A 15,575-nucleotide genomic window follows, 5' to 3' on the forward strand; every position below is an offset into this window, starting at 1 on the left:
CACAGTTGCAGTTGCAGTGACTGTTAGGGGAGAGAGGTTTGTTGTCCCTGCTGCTACTGCTGGGTTGTCATTCAGCCACGGGCACCTTGAAGTTACAGAAAGAGCATGGACTTTCAAACAAGACACAGCTTTACTCGCTATGATGACTTTTGTCATGAGAAGGAGAATAGTGCTCTTATTTAATGAATCTACCTGCCTTTGGGGAAAATTAAGGAGCATCTCTCCCAACCCCAGATCAGCTGCGTTTGCTCTGACGGCTGGGGCCTCCCAAGGACAGCTGTAAAATCTGCCAAGGTCAAGGAAGTAGATTCCTGCTCGGAGCTGTGGTCTGGCCCGCAGAGAGAGTGTCGCTTTCACAGCGTGTTCTGTGCGACTGCAGATCCTTTGCTTGGCCTTGAGTCTGCTGCTTTCCCTGGTTATCTGTGTACATCTCTGTGATTCACTGATGACATAAACCAGTTCAGTGTGTTTTGGCTGGGTTGCCTGCAGTGTCGCTAATGTAGGTGCTTTTGGTCTCTGAGTTTAAATACTCTACAGTAGAAAATCTACTTAACGCCAGGCTAGGGTTTGGAAGTCTGTAAATCCATTTGTTTGGAAGTCCGTGATGACACCAAGCAGCCACCGCTAGCGTGCCTCTCGCCCCGTTGTGAGGTGAGGTTCCTGGGAGCTGGGTGCCGTGTCAGGGTGTCAGCCCCTGGGGTGGGCGGAGCCCCTACGCTAGAGAGTTCTAGAGGAAGACTCTGTCATGTGTCACCGCTTCTGTCTGTCTTTACACGGAGCTGGGCTGCTGTGTGTGTGTGTGTGTGTGTGTGTGTGTGTGTACTTCATAATCAAACCACCCCCTGAGTGGCCACCGGTGTGGGGCACCTTCCTTTATCAGACGTGTCAGCTCAAAGCAAGAGAGGCTCACTCCTCCCCGTGGCTTTAAGAGAAAAGGACCCATGAGTCCCATGGCGCATCTCCATCGAGTTTGAAGACATCTGTCACCGGGAGTCACGTTTGGTCCTGGTTTCCTCCCAGGTAAGAAGGTGCTAGCTTTGCCCTCTGCTGGCTAAAGAGGGGAGAGCCCTTATTCCACCCCTGTCCCTCTGGGTACTTTCTAGTTTCCTTTTCACTTGAGCCGTGAAGGAAGATCAGAGGGTTTGCAGCTTGCAGTTCCTGCCCTCATCTGTGATGCCCCAATGCATTCTCGTCGTGCCGCACGTCGCCCTCTCCGTGCTGGGGGCCTGAGAGGGTCTGTGGGCAGGCAAGGTGCTCCATGGGCTTGGGACCCAAACAGTTCTCTGGGCCAGCAATAAAATGAATGAACCCCAGAGACCTCCTGTGCATGACTTTGCGGAGGGCACACTGAGTGACTCGGGATGATATCCTCAGTATGCTATACCCACACGCTGGCAGGCTTTGAATGGTAATTTATCAGGGCCTCCCTCAAGGGATGGTGAGACGCTTATGACGAGGCGCATTTCCAGAAAGCCATTCAGGGCCAAGGCAAATGGTCCACAACCATGGTTCTCTGAAGGTCTGGCTTAATCCAGAGATGACATCCAAACTGTGTAGGAAGTGATGGGCTGCTGGCCCTTGAACTGATTCCATTAGTACCATTTCCCTCATCTGGGCTTTTGATAGAAGATGAGCGTGGCAAGCCCACAGTTGTGATCACTGGCAGGGCCCTGGAGTGCGGACGTTCTACACTGCATATACCTGCAGACTGAAGCACCAAGGCTGACCCGAAACACGGCCACCCCTCCTCTGCAGAACGTCCTAGGGCAATGGTATTCTGGGGAAATGAACAAGGTAACAGCTGAACTTTCTGGATGTTATGAAAACTCAAAGAAGAGATCCACACGGTTAGGAGGAATAATCAGTTGTTCCCTTCTGAGAAAAGTCTGCAGCAAAAAAAAAAAAAGTGTACACTGAAGTCACTTAATTCTATTTGCTACATTGGGCGTCATGCAAAAAAACCATCGTGATTCTACTCCTTGCCTGAATCTATCGAGATGGCAGTTGGATGCGGTAAAATGGGATTATTCCATTGGGGTCAGCCACGCTAGTGGGTCTCAGACCTCAGTGAACATCAGAACTACCCCCGGATTTGTTTAAAATGCTGAATCCCCACAGGTATTCTGATGTGTGCGTCCCCACTGATGCTGATTCCATGGGTTAGAGAACCTCACATGTGCCCTCAGGCCACACAAGAGGCACAGACTGATCCAGGACGGTCCCATCCTGGCGGTGACCATGAGGGCAATATGACGTTACTTCCAGTATTTCATGTTATTTCCGTCTGGCTTATTGTAAGAAGAGGCAAAGTGGTCAGTAACTTCCATTTTTGTGTAACTGAATCTTGTGCTTCATTTCCTTGGGGGTATTTTCATGTTGATGAAATACACTTGGTCAGTTTGTTCCTCAGCACCTTTCCGGAGTGCCCTGGGGGAGAGGCTCCTCCAAGCCTTGGGACTCTATTTGTTCTTAAACCAGTGGGGTCACCACAGTGCAGACTTTCCCCTCGGAAGCCGACAACCATCAGGGGCCTGTTCTAGGCAGATTTTGCTCCATGGAACTCATAATCCTCAGGGGGATCGATGGGTTTGTAGTGGAGATTCTAGAAAAATGAGTAAACAGAAAGTCCTTCTTATTGATTCTAGTGGTAAGTTTTCTTTGTGTGAGTATGGAACTAAGAAGAAAGCAAATCTCTCTTTTATAGAGATCGAATTTCAATAGTTCAGTTTTCAGGTCAGCTGGTGTCATAGCAGCCAAGTGATCTTGGATATCTTGGGAGACAGCATTTTGCTATTTAGCAGAAGGAAAATAGGAGGTGGGTGTTTTCTTTTTTAAATTGAAATACATATATATATACACATATATATATATATATACATTCTTTTTTATATTTGTTTCCATTATGGTTTATCACAGGATATTGAATGTAATTCCCTGTGCTATACAGTAGGACCTTGTTGTTTATCCATTTTATATATGAGTTTGCATTTGCTAACTCCAAATTCCCAATCCATCCCTCTCCCACCCCCTCTCCCTTGGAAACTACAAGTCTGTTCTTTATGTCTGTGAGTCTGTTTCTGTTTCATAAAAGTTCATTTGTGTCTTATTTTAGATTCCACATATAAGTGATATCATATGGTATTTGTCTTTCTCTTTCTGACTTACTGCACTTAGTGTGATAATCTCTAGTTCCATACATGTTGCTGCAAATGGCATTATTTCATTCTTTTTTTGTGACTGAGTAATATTCCATTGTCTATATGTACCGCATCTTCTTTATCCATTCATCTGGCGATGGACATTTAGGTTGTTTCCATGTCTTGGCTATTGTAAATTGTGTTGCTATGAACATAGTGGTGCATGCATCTTTTCGAATTATATTTTTGTCTAGATATATGCCCAGGAGTGGCATTGCTGGATCATATGGCAGCTCTATTTTTAGTTTTTTGAGGAACCTCCATACTGTTTTCTGTAGTGGCTGTACCAACTTACATTCAGGAGGTGGGGTGTTTTCAAATACATCTTCTATTGTTTGCTCCGGAACGCTTCCTTAGATCAGTGAGCTTTTAAAGTTTAAACTTTCTTACTGCATTGTACGGAAGTATAGTTCCACTTCATAGGAAAAGAAAAGGCAACCGGTACTTTCTGCAGGTTTGTACCATACCAGATGTGGTATTAAGGGTTCACATATATGGCACGTTCTAAGCAAGCTCCTGAAAAGTCTCATGATTCAAAAGCCCTCTGTTCTGATCACCTCCTGTTCATTCCATTGGTGAGAGAGGGGTTCCCGGCCCTAAATAGGGTGGCCAAACACACAGCACCTGACATTGAACAGATGAGACTGACAGCCTTTTTTGAGTCACATGTACTCACAGCCTGGGGAGGAGGACGTGGCCTGCCGTGTGATGCCACGTGGGGATTGCGTGCAGGAGCAGAGCGAACAACCAGGGCTGTAAGGGGTCACGCTTTGTAGTAACAAGAGGGTGGGGTGACCTCTAGTTCCGCAGGAGGATGGGATTGGTTTGTCTGACTAATTTCACAGGCTGGCAGGGAGGTGAAGCCTGTGAGGTTGCCGAGAGGGTGGGGTGTGGCCAGTCTGACTGATCAGGGAACCAGCCGGGTGAGGAGCCTTCCCCGCTGGGCGGGGGGCAGATCTGGTGAAAGCAGGGGACTCTCAGCTAGGCCCTTGGGCCTCTCCGAAGCTCAGAGATGTCAAGGCAGCCCATGAAATTTTACGCCTTGCAATATGCCCTCCAAGATCAATCCCTGCCTGTATTCATTGGCCATATTCCCTGGGTTACTTAGTCCTGGATTCAAGTCTGGCTTTGAACTTTCTCAACCACCAAGTCAGCAAAGGAGATGTAATCAATGATAAGATATGCATTGTCCATGAAGTTCGCCCCCCCCAGCACCCAGCGCTATCCAGGTGAGAACACTCATTGTCTCCTCCCTGAATAGCTCTGTCCCTGGTCGACAGCACTGAGCTCCTGTCAATGATTTTCCCCACAATTGCAAAAATCTTGCAGTCTGATTGGATTCTTCCAAGACAAATTTTTTTTCACTCTTTCTCTCTTTACTTTAATATTTCAGCCTTTAAAATGTCCTGTAGCCTGTACTTTTCCATAGCCACACACACAAAAAAGGCATTTTGCAAATCAGTCTACAGTTTATAAGTGTGTTTATAAAGAAGGCAGTTTCAGTTCAATTGCCAGTCCTCTGGGGCAAGGCGTTGTGGCCCAGCTTCCCCTGGTCCCTCGTGCCAGCCCAGTGGGGCCGCCCCAGCTGCAGCAGATGTTGAAGCTAATGGCACACCTGCAGCCTTTCCTGGTGCCCTTCCTTGGTTGGGTAGAGCAAGCTTGTGCATGAGTTACCACTCCCTTGCACATGCACACGTATACACACACAAACGCTCGCACATGCACACGTGCGCGCACACACACACACACACACACACACACACACACACACACGGTTATCCATTTCTAAGGACTGATCCGGACAAGAGGGCATCCCAGCTTCAGGGCAGGTCAAATTCTGGTGTCATTTATGTGCCAGAGCTCCCCAGGGGGTCAGGCCAGACTTCACAGAAGCCACATCCTTTCCCAGTTTCTTCCTTTTCCCTGTCCTTCCTCCCTGTCTTGCATTCTGGTTTCTCCTGAGACCACTCCCACAATACATCACATTAAGTGAAGCTCCACTTCAGGCTCTGCCACTTCAGGACAGGGCTATTTTTCCACAGCTGGAGGCAGGAGCTATATCAGTAGTATAGTCCCTTTTATAAGCCCTTTTATTTGCCTAAAATGACTGTTTTAAAACTTTGTTTTCTTTATAAAGGTGATACACGCTTATGGCTGAAAATTCAAGTAGTGTCAAAGGCTAGAAAAACTTAAAAGATGACCTAAATGGGAAGGAAATCCAAAAAAGAGGGAATATATGTATACATATAGCTGATTCACTTTGCTGTACAGTAGAATCTAACACAACATTGTAAAGCAACTATATTCCAATAAAAATTAATTTTAAAAAGTAATATAAGGCTAATATGCATATTAAGTTAAAAAGTGATGTGATCATTTAGTTTACTAATTAAAAATTTGTATGAAAAAATTAAAAAAATAAAAAGTAAAAGATTTCAAACCCTACCATAACTCTTAGTTCTAGGCCCCCGAAAGGTCACCAGCATTCATCTTTTAGTCTCTTTTCAGAACATATCTGTATATATTTAAGCATAAATATGTGATTTTTATACAATTTACATCACATTATTCATTAACTACTCTGCAACCTGCTTTTTTCCACTTATAAATCAAGAACTTCTTTCCATCATCAACGCAAAGAGACCTGCCTCAAAAATGACCAATATACATAAGACTCATTTAAATAGGCACTTTCTCTGTAACTGTCAGGGAGATCATTTCTGTGAATCGAACTGGAAAAACTAGTAATTTGACATTTTATTTTGCCAAATGAACAACTGAGAGCTCAGTTTGACAAAGTAGTTGTCAGTTCCAGCCTCGTGTGCCAAACAAATGAGCCTGACTGAACCCAAACTCCCTGTGAAATGATTAAGGATCCGATTAGATCAAGGGCACGTGACCCACTCGAGGGCAACTCAGCGGTCCCCAGCAGTGGATTAAAGCTCGCGAGAGAAAAGAAGTTGAACTGATTCTGTGTTATTCACATCCACAAAACCACATACCTAAGAAGCAAATTATCCTTCCAACAGGGCATCTGTGTGTGAGCGTGTGTGTATGATTAAGAAGCTGTATTACGCAATGAACACAAGACGGAGGCAGCACCTGAATATCACAGAAATTATAAAACATGTTTTAAGATACATAACAAAAGTAATAATTAACCACAGAGCAATACCATCTCACAGCCACTAGGATGGCTACTATAAAGCAACAGCAAAACCCAGAAAATAACAAGTGCTGGAGAGGATGTAGAGAAATTGGAACCCTTGTGCACTGTTGGTGGGGATGGAAAATGTTGCAGCTGCTATGGAAAACAGCATGGAGGTTCCTTAAAAAATTAAAAATAGAACTGCCATATGATCCAGCAATTGTACCTCTGGGTATATACACAAAGGGATTGAAAGCAGGGTCTTGAAAAGATATTTGTACACCAGTGTTCACGGCATCATTATTCACAATAGGCAGAAGGTGGAAACACCCCAAGTGTCCATCGAGAGATGAATGGATAAACAAAACGTGGTGTTTACATACTACGGACTAATATTCTGCCTTGAAAAGGAAGGAAGTTCTGACACACACCACGACATGAATGAACCTTGCAGACATTATGCTAAGTGAAATAAATCAGTCACGAAAGGACAAATACTATATGATTTCACTTACGGGAGGTCCCTAGAGCAGTCAAATTCATAGAGACAGAAAGCAGAATGGTGGTTGCCTGGGGCTGGGGGGAGGCGGGAAGAGGGAGTTAATGTTTAATGGGGACAGAGTTTCAGTTTTGTAAGATGAAAAGCTCTGGAGATGGGTGGTGGTGATGGCTGCACAACAGTGTGAATGTACTTAATGCCACTGAACTGTGCACTTAAAAAAGGGTTAAGATGGTAAATTTTACGTTACGTATATTATACCACAATTTAAAAATATGTAAATAAAATCATGTATTCCTCAATCCTTCCAAGCCTCCCCAGAATGATGGAATCACCCAGGATTAAACAGCTGGCAAGGGCAGGGCCATTTAGACATTCCACGCATATGTAAGGGCACACATGCTCACAGGCTCACAACAGCCCAATCTCACTCTTAGTTGACTGAGGTCTTAGTGCCCCGCCTTCAGTCTCTGAGTGTCTCTGATTTAGGGGGAGCGGGGGTGGGGGGGGTGGGGGGGGTGGGGGGTGCGGAGGGATGCTGGTGGAGGGAACGGTGAACTTGCAACCACCCAGTCAACACAGGGACCAATCAACCAACCAAAAGAGGAAGGGGATGGTAGATGATAGAGGAAGTTTCCAGCCCCACAGAAGTGACTGAAAGAAGAAACTGAAGAGAAGCCACCAGGAGAAGTGTCCCATCCTTACAGAAAAGGGGTTAAATGTGTGGGGTCTGGACCCCGACTGTCAGGTTGGAATCCTGGCTCTGGTACTTTGTAGGTTCCAGTGTGATCATGGACACACCTTGAAATTCTCTGTGCCTCAGTCTACTCATTTGAAATGAGCTTAGAATAGTGCTTGGCACATGGCAAGTAGAGTATAAGTATTTGTTAAATAAGAGAAAAGGTCCTGTATTTCACCCTCACTCCTATGCCTCAAGGACTGGTGGTTTATAGTGCAGTGTAGAGGGGAAACTGAGGCTCGGAGAGGTGGAGTGTCTCCTGTGAAGCGGCAGCAGAGCTGAGCGCGGGTCTTCTGACTCTTGATCCCAGTTCTTGCCACTGCGTGTCTGCCGCCTTCTCCCTGTCCCTTGGTGGCCCTTCTCCCGAGCCAGCAGTGGGAACCAGGTGGTACAGGGAGCATTGGTCCGGGTGAGTCACAGCAACCCCTCAGAGCATCAGAGCATTATCTCTGGCCCCTGAGCCCCACCGGAGAAGGCCGACTGTTTTTGCACTGAGAACCTGTCTGCCAGGAAACGACAGCCCTAGAAACAGACTGCGTGAGACTTTCAGACCAACACAAGCCCCGTCTGCGGGAAATCATTTCCTTCATCAGTTCCGTTAACAGGGTGACTGATCGACCCAGGCATCACGACTGCCCTGCCCGTGGCCCATCTCGTCCACGTGCCTGGTTCTTGGAAGGTGGACAGGACTAGGGAAAGAAGGTGCGCCTTTGTGTGTTTTTTAATTTGAATGAGTAATTCATGAACATAGTACAAAATTCAAAGGCACCAAAGGGTGTTTGGTGTAAGCAGAGTCTCTCTCCCCACTGACAGATCTCTTACCAGAGGCCTCCGCCCCATGATTAGTTTCCTGTGAAAGAAAGGACACCCTTAAATCCATGGATTTGCCCTTCAGGGAATTGGTTCAGATGGGCAGCAGACGGTTGCCCCAGGGGAGAGCGAGTCTGTAAAACTGGTGGCATCAAGAGACTTGGGGAGGCAACCAGAGAGGCGGTCCTGAGTGGGGTTCTGCCCCCCGCTGGGTGCCCGTGTGGGTGGGTCATTGTCTGCCATGTCATCCCTGGGCTGCTTCTCTCCTCCCTTAGTGTGAACCCCAAGAGGCAGCCTCGGGTTTCTTATAAGCCTTTTGCGATTAAGGCTGGGAGCGCCCATCCCTTCTCGTGAATATGGAAGAGACCAGTTCCTTAATCCGTGTACAGACAGGGTCAGGACACTGAGGAGAAACAGGGATCAGCATCAGAGACCTTCCTCCCCAACCTCCACCTCACCCTCCTTCCTTTTTGTTCCCTTCCCTTCGCTTTTATGTCTCTTCCCCACCCCCAGCTGCACACTAAACACGTACAATCAGCGGCGCCTGGGCTTCCCATGGATTTATGATTTATGGTTATTCAGCTTATTACCTAAGTGGTTTTGCCAGGTAAAATATTAAGGCACCACTGCCATTATAACCTTGTCTTCCATGATCTCATTGGCAGCTGGTGTTGCCATGACAACTGGGCTGGAGGAACTGGTACTGAATTTCAGTGGAAGAGATGCAAACACTGGTGTGTGTGTGTGTGTGTGTGTGTGTGTGTGTACACGCAGACTTCCCATCATGTGTGTCTGTTGTGCAGAAAGCTATGGATTTCTCAGTCCTCACCTTCTGCTTCTTCCAATTTGGTCAAAATTAGCTTCAGGGCTCTAAATCAATTAGAAGCAAGCTTTAGAGGATGATTTCTTTGTGTGGCTTTTGAGTAGCAAATTGGAACCAGGGACACAGAAGAAATATCTTCGAGGCTCTCTACCCACATGAAATGAAGCAGCTACACCCACTGGATGTGGCTCTTTTAAAAGCACCTTGGGCCTAACTTATTTAACATCTTTGTGTAATTCTCTTATTAGTCATAGAAAGTCAGAGCTGGAAGGGGCCCCAGATGTCATCTATCTAATTTCCTTTTCATTTAGATGAGAAAATTGAGGCCCAGAGAGGCTAAGTGACTTGCCCCATACAGTACGGTCCAGTGAGAGTCTGTTGGCTCTGGAATCCCACTGCCTGCCTCCAGTCCTGGCTCCAACGTGTATTTACTGTGACCTCAGCCGAGTGGCTTACCCTCTAAGTCTCAGTTTGTTCATCTGTAAAATGGAGATAATAGTGAGAACAACCTTACTAGATCATTGTAAGGATTAAGTGAGATAATCCACAATATTTGGACATATTAAACCGTCAATAAATTTTATCACTATTACCCAGGGTAACACTGAGAATCAGTGACAAAACAGAACTAAAATCCAGCTCAGCTAACTCCTACTTAAACTGGACCCTTTTCCCATTAATCCCATCCTGTCCTTTGTTTCTTTTTTGTGTGTATGTTGCTTGTCATCCAGGGGAGAGTGGAGTTCCCTTTTGAGATGAGGGTTGTCTTTTCTTAAAACCTCCTATGAAGTGTGTACAATGCAGTCCCTAGTGGATACTTGTTGATTTGAGGATAAACATTACATGCTTCATGCACTCATGGAACGTGGATGGAATGTACACGGCATGGGGGTAGCGTAGGAGGGAAAGAATGAGAAGAAAACTTGAGGGAAGTGAACGTTTTTTGATCACCCCGTATGAAACCAGGCCTTTTGCTCAGCTCTTTACGAATGCCTTTAATCATCACAACAACCCCATGAAGTGAGCATATTCATTCCCATTCTACCAACAAGAAAACTAAGAACGGAGTAGGTCTGCAGCATCGCGGGGTTTACACGGCAGGTTGAGAGAGCTGGGTTTCCACCCACCCTTTTACTGCAAGGTGCTGCTGATATCCTCAATACACTGTGTGGTTCAAAAGAATTTCTTACCCCCTCTGTGAGCCAAAAGCACATTTCCTGAGGTGGTGGGAGAGATTCAGAGCCGACTGATACCTTTTCCATCACTGACACAGAGTGTACAAAGCACAGTTGTGTAACTCTGGGGGTCCAAAATGTTCTCCCGATCTAACCTGACTGGCATTGAAAGTCACACCAGGCTGGGTGGCTTTACAGAAGGCCACTTGTTTAAACTTCCTTTCATCACTCTGTCAAAAATAAGAGCAATGCCGTGGAACCTCACAGTCCTGTTCAGAGGAGCAAGCTGTCCGGGGGAAATTTGTTTCAAAAGGTATTCTGCATTAAATACACGCCCACTTGGGAGGGGGCAGTGATCCTATATCGTCTATCCTAGGTAATGAGGCCATTAAACCAGCTGGTCTCTGCACATCTTATGTAAGGGTGTCTCAGTCTCTGGGTGAGTTGGGTAAACCAGTACAGAATTTAACCGAGAGAGGTTTCCTAACTGGGACTTAGAGATGGAGGTCAGATGTGGACAGGGGTGCCCGATTTCTACATATGGGGCCCAGAAGGGGCTGGATGACTTGTCTAGGATGTAGGCTGACAGAGCCACTATGCTTTTTTTTTTTTTTTTTTAACTAACACAGTATGTTTATTTGGCCTTGGGGGATCGGGGACGCTGATGAAGACTTGGAGGAGCTAAAGGGCCCCACCCTGGCACTGCAAGATGCTGCAGAACTAGTGGTACAAGTCTGTACTTTGGAGACAGACTTGCCTCTCCGGAGGGAGAGAGACCCAGCCCTGCCTCTCCACAATCGTGTCACTGTGCATGTTATTGACCTGACTTATTGCACCCGCTGAAGAGGCCATGTCCCTCCGCTGAGATACTGGGGGCATTTCGTGAAGTAAGGTAGGTGGGAACTTAGAAAATGCTAGTTTTTCAGTAACCCCTATGATAAACCCATGAGATGAAGACATCTTTTTAGGATCAGTAAGCCTCATCGCTTTTATTCCACACGATTTTCTGGGTCATCAGATTCTAGGAGGTGCGCTTCGGTGCCATCTTTGCATCCTAGTCATACCCCCAAAACGTGCTGACGCCCGGCTTCGACCCAGAGGTGACTATGCGGACCTTCAGCGCGGCCCGCAGCACGGTCTGCCCTCCCTCCCCACCCCCCGACCCCCGGCCCAGCCCTCTGAGCCTGGGGCTGGAGGGGGCACTCTCCAGAGCCGGGGCAGGAGGGGCGTTCCACGTCGTACAGAGACCCCGTCGCATTCCCAGTGGAGAAAAGCCCCGAAGGCCGCGGTTTTTATGTAACTGGGATGATGTAACCGCTGGCTGGCCTGGGGTGCGGGGCGGGGAGAGGCGGGGCGGGGCGGGGCCGGGGCACCGGGCCCGCGGGCCCGCGAGACTCTGCGTGCGGCGCCCGCCCGACCATGCTCCTCTACCGCAGCGCCGTGTGGTTCGCCAAAGGCCTGCGCGAATACACCAAGTAAGGATGCAGAGGGTACCGCGCCGGGGGCCGCGGGCCGGTGCTGCCGGTTGGGGGGCGGGCCGTCCGGCTGTCACGTGGCCCGCCTCGGCGCGCTCAAGCAAGGTTAGCGGGGACGCGCCCGCGACTTCCCCGCGATCTCTTGGACCCACCAAGCGACGGAGGCGCCCGCTAGCTGGCAGATGTACCGGCGGCCGGAGCGACCCCCGCACCTGGCGGGCGCCCGGGGGCGGGCCTGGCGCCCGGGGGCGGGGCCTTGCCGCGCAGGCCGCACCCACTGACGTCAGGCGGCCCAGGCGCCTCAGAGCCTCCCGGGTGTTCCTTTGGCACCCTGCCGGGCGGGCTCCGATACTGGCTCCGTGGGGCTGTTTTCGGCGTCAGACGCGGTTAGTTCTGAGCTGCTAGTCGAGATTCTGTTTAGTACTTTCCTGCGTGTGTTTTTTTCCTCACTCATCAACTGCGGCTTGTGGACTGTGACCTCTCCCTCCAGCTGGAACATTCCGGGCGCGGGTTTCAGGGCGACTGTCGGCTCTGCACCCAGTGTGAGCTTGCTGAACGGTGCTGGATGGTTCCACCGGCCCCGTGATCGCCCTCGCTGTGGTTTTAAGGGGTGGCCACTTCTGGCAGATGGAGAGGTGGTTTTTATCTTAGAATTAGTTAGGCTTACGCAGTGGTTCTCACCCCTGTCTGAAATCAGAAATCACCAGTGGAGAATTTAGGATACCACTTTCCAGGCCCTCCCCCTAGAGATTCTGATTCGGCTGATGTGCCCTGGGGCCTAGACAGACACTTTGTTAAAAGTCCTACAGGTGTTTCTGCTGTGCCTCGGAGTCATCTCTAGGCGGCTTCCTCTCCTCCCTGCACTAGGGTTTTTATCAGTTCCTAAGGCAGCCCGGGCAAATTTCCATCATACCAGGACTCCAGGCATCACTGAAGGGGAGACAGCTACCGCTGCTCCCTTCTCTGCACCCCACATCCTTTTGGAAAAAGGGCAGACCCTCCTCAGGGGCCAGTGCTGCAGAGAATGTGGGAAGTGTAGCCGTCAACCCTGACCCACTGAATTTAGGTGAATACCGTGGCCGCCTCTTTCAAAGGGGTGTACAGGCAGTGGCCACCATTTGCTGGATCTTTCCATGTTAACACAGAATGCAGCATGAAAAGTTTGAGTCAGCTTCCTGCCCCAGGAAAGCAGGCTTCTAAAAGTCTCTCCCCAGACTCTTCCGTGAAGTTGGAGGGGCGCAAACTTAGGCGGGTTTCCCTGCTATTATGTGTTTAGTGAATTGGAGGGAAAGACAACACCTTACTTTGATTCCAACTTGAGAGTCTGTAGTTTGGGTTTACAGTGTTATTTCTTGGCACACCAGGATTTTTATAAAGCTTCCTTATATTGGGCCTCTAGGCAGCAGGACCTAGTTACAGTTTCCTAAACTTGCCCAAACCTAAGAATTACCAGGGGGTAGTTCAGCTACAACAACTGACTCCTAAGCTCCTAGCATGTGTGGGTGGGACCTTAGCAAATTCCATATTGGATAAATTGGGGGAAGCCTGCCGGGGAACTTGATTCCTATATTCGGGGGGTTCAGGAAACACTAAGTACAGTGGTTGCTCAACTTGAATCACAGTCACCTGGAGGGCATGTGAAACCACTCACTGATTGCTCGGCCTCACCCTGGAGTGTCTGACTCCGCGGACAGATTGCCAGGTGATGCTGATGCTGCTTGTCTGGGGGCCACTCTGAGCACCACTGGTGACGTAGAAGGTGCCCTAGGCTGGGGTGTTGGGCTTTATCACCTACCATCTCATGACCCTGGCTAAGTCATTTATGTCTCCCTACGTCTGAAAAATAAGGACTGATATCAAGAGTTTATAAAGATAAAAAAAGAGGGTGGGAGGATACAAAAAAAACTAAGTCGTCTTATGTTAACAACAGACGGGATCAGGATGGAATCCCTGTGTTGAAGGCAAAGGACAAAGGGAGGTATGACGTGTCCTTTAGCCCAGCCTGGCACCACCCACTTGGCAACTGGCTCACAGCCTGGAGTTTGAGGAAGAGGTTTAATCCACAGGAGCCGTCCTCAGCAAACCTAAGTCTCTAATAGGATCGATGTGGTAGCCCAGAGGTTAAGGTCTCCTCTAGCTGTGTGTCACAGAGAAAAGCCTCTCAGCTTCCTGCCCCAGGAGGAGGGGGCTCTCGGGGCTGGGTCCCTGTGGGGCATTTACTTGGGGCATGTTCTCTGGCCTGCTCTTCTTCTGGCCCTGTGGTGGTTTCGAAAGCTCTTTCTTGCTCCCCACCAGTGCCTTGTCCTGCCTGGGCCCCTATTTACTGACTCCCTGGCCCTTGATTCTTTCTGAGAAACCTCTTTCCTCTGCAAGAAAATCTCTTCACAGTGATCCTGGGACCCCGACCTGTGGGAAAAAACAAATCTTCCAGCTTCATCTTTGGTTATAGTTTAAATTACTCTCAAAGTCCCTAATGATTTGAAGGGCTAGGGGGCTGTGGGGGGGGGGGGACAAATGAGCTTAGTTTTGAACGTGAAAGGTATTCATGTCGTTATTAATACTAGTAATAATGATAGCAACTACTATTTATTGAGTTCTTAATTTATTCCAAGTGTGTGATAAATGCCTCACATACATTATCTCACCCAGGCTGCCCAAGAAGTAGCTTTGATTATCCCCTTTGTGCAGATGATGAGACAGGAGCTCAGAAAGGTTAAGCCAACACATGAGATGGCACAGCTGTTAAGAGGCAGAGCTGTGATTTAAATCCAAGTTGTTTGATCCAAAGCCCTTATGATTGATATTATTTTTAGTTTCAAGTCAGCCTTTCAGGAGGCCTTGGAACAGTCAGAAGTCTTGCTTGCCCCACTAAGTGGCCCACTAACAGCAGAAGCAATGGAAAGGGCATTCTCTGAGCTGCCCTGGATGTTTGGGCGAGTTACAGATGGTGAGAGCAGGAACATTCTCCCTGGTCTCTTGACTGTGAGACCAGGGGCAGTGACCGCCCCTGTGGCTAAACCAGACCCAAGCTCATAAACATTCTTTGGCCCTCTTCACCAGTGTCCAGGCATGTAATTGGCAGTTGTGCTGTGCCAGGGCATGGGGCAGGAGACCAGCTGTTGGCAGTCTGTGTGTAAACAGGGTGCGGGGAGGGCACTGGGCTTCTTCCAGAACCTTTGGGGGAAAGAGTTGCATTCTGCACTGCAGGGAATCAGCTCTTGGCGTGAGAGACACAAGCTGAGACCCCAGCCTGCTGGTGTGTGGGGAGAGCTCCGCCCTGTGGGTCTCCTCCTGCCAATCCCCCTCCGCTCTGCCTCCACTCCCCTCAGCCAATTTTGTAACTGGGGAATACTAGGACAGTAAAGCTAGAAGAGGAAGCTCAAAAAGCAGAGAGAAACAGTTACGGAACTCAGGGTTGTTTCTATCCAATATGATGCCTTTGTGCAAATTAGAAGAAGCACCTCCTTCTCTATGTGCTTTGCTGTCATGTGGCAGAAAGTTGTCCTGATGCAGATACGAATCTCTCATCACCGTGATCGGAACGGCGCCCCCTAGAGTTGTGCAGCACACACCCTGTGGCCCTGAAGGAGCCTTGCTTCCTCTGAAGGCATGCAGCCCTCATATAACTGCACCTGCCCCCTCCTTCATTCCCTACATGCAAATCTACCCACTTCGCCGTGGTCCTTCTATACCTGGGTAGAGACACCTG

General features: G+C 48.5%; 1 protein-coding gene across 6 annotated transcripts in view; it reads left to right on the forward strand.

The window, feature by feature from the left end:
* The first annotated feature begins 11,753 nt into the window (after positions 1-11,753).
* DHRS12 (dehydrogenase/reductase 12) overlaps positions 11,754-15,575 on the forward strand; it is a 37,322-nt gene continuing 33,500 nt past the window's right edge. For 3 of the 6 annotated variants that reach the window (XM_059903238.1, XM_059903239.1, XM_059903237.1), the window contains exon 1: positions 11,754-11,866. In XM_059903238.1, the coding sequence (XP_059759221.1) occupies positions 11,811-11,866 (56 nt within the window). In that variant the 5' untranslated portion in view covers positions 11,754-11,810. Of the gene's footprint in view, positions 11,867-11,903; positions 11,972-12,179; positions 12,253-15,575 lie in introns of those variants that run through there. The other 3 variants (XM_059903240.1, XM_059903241.1, XM_059903243.1) reach the window with 3 other exon arrangements.

Source organism: Balaenoptera ricei, chromosome 18 (assembly GCF_028023285.1).
Source record: "Balaenoptera ricei isolate mBalRic1 chromosome 18, mBalRic1.hap2, whole genome shotgun sequence".
In the NCBI taxonomy this organism is placed as follows: domain Eukaryota; kingdom Metazoa; phylum Chordata; class Mammalia; order Artiodactyla; family Balaenopteridae; genus Balaenoptera; species Balaenoptera ricei.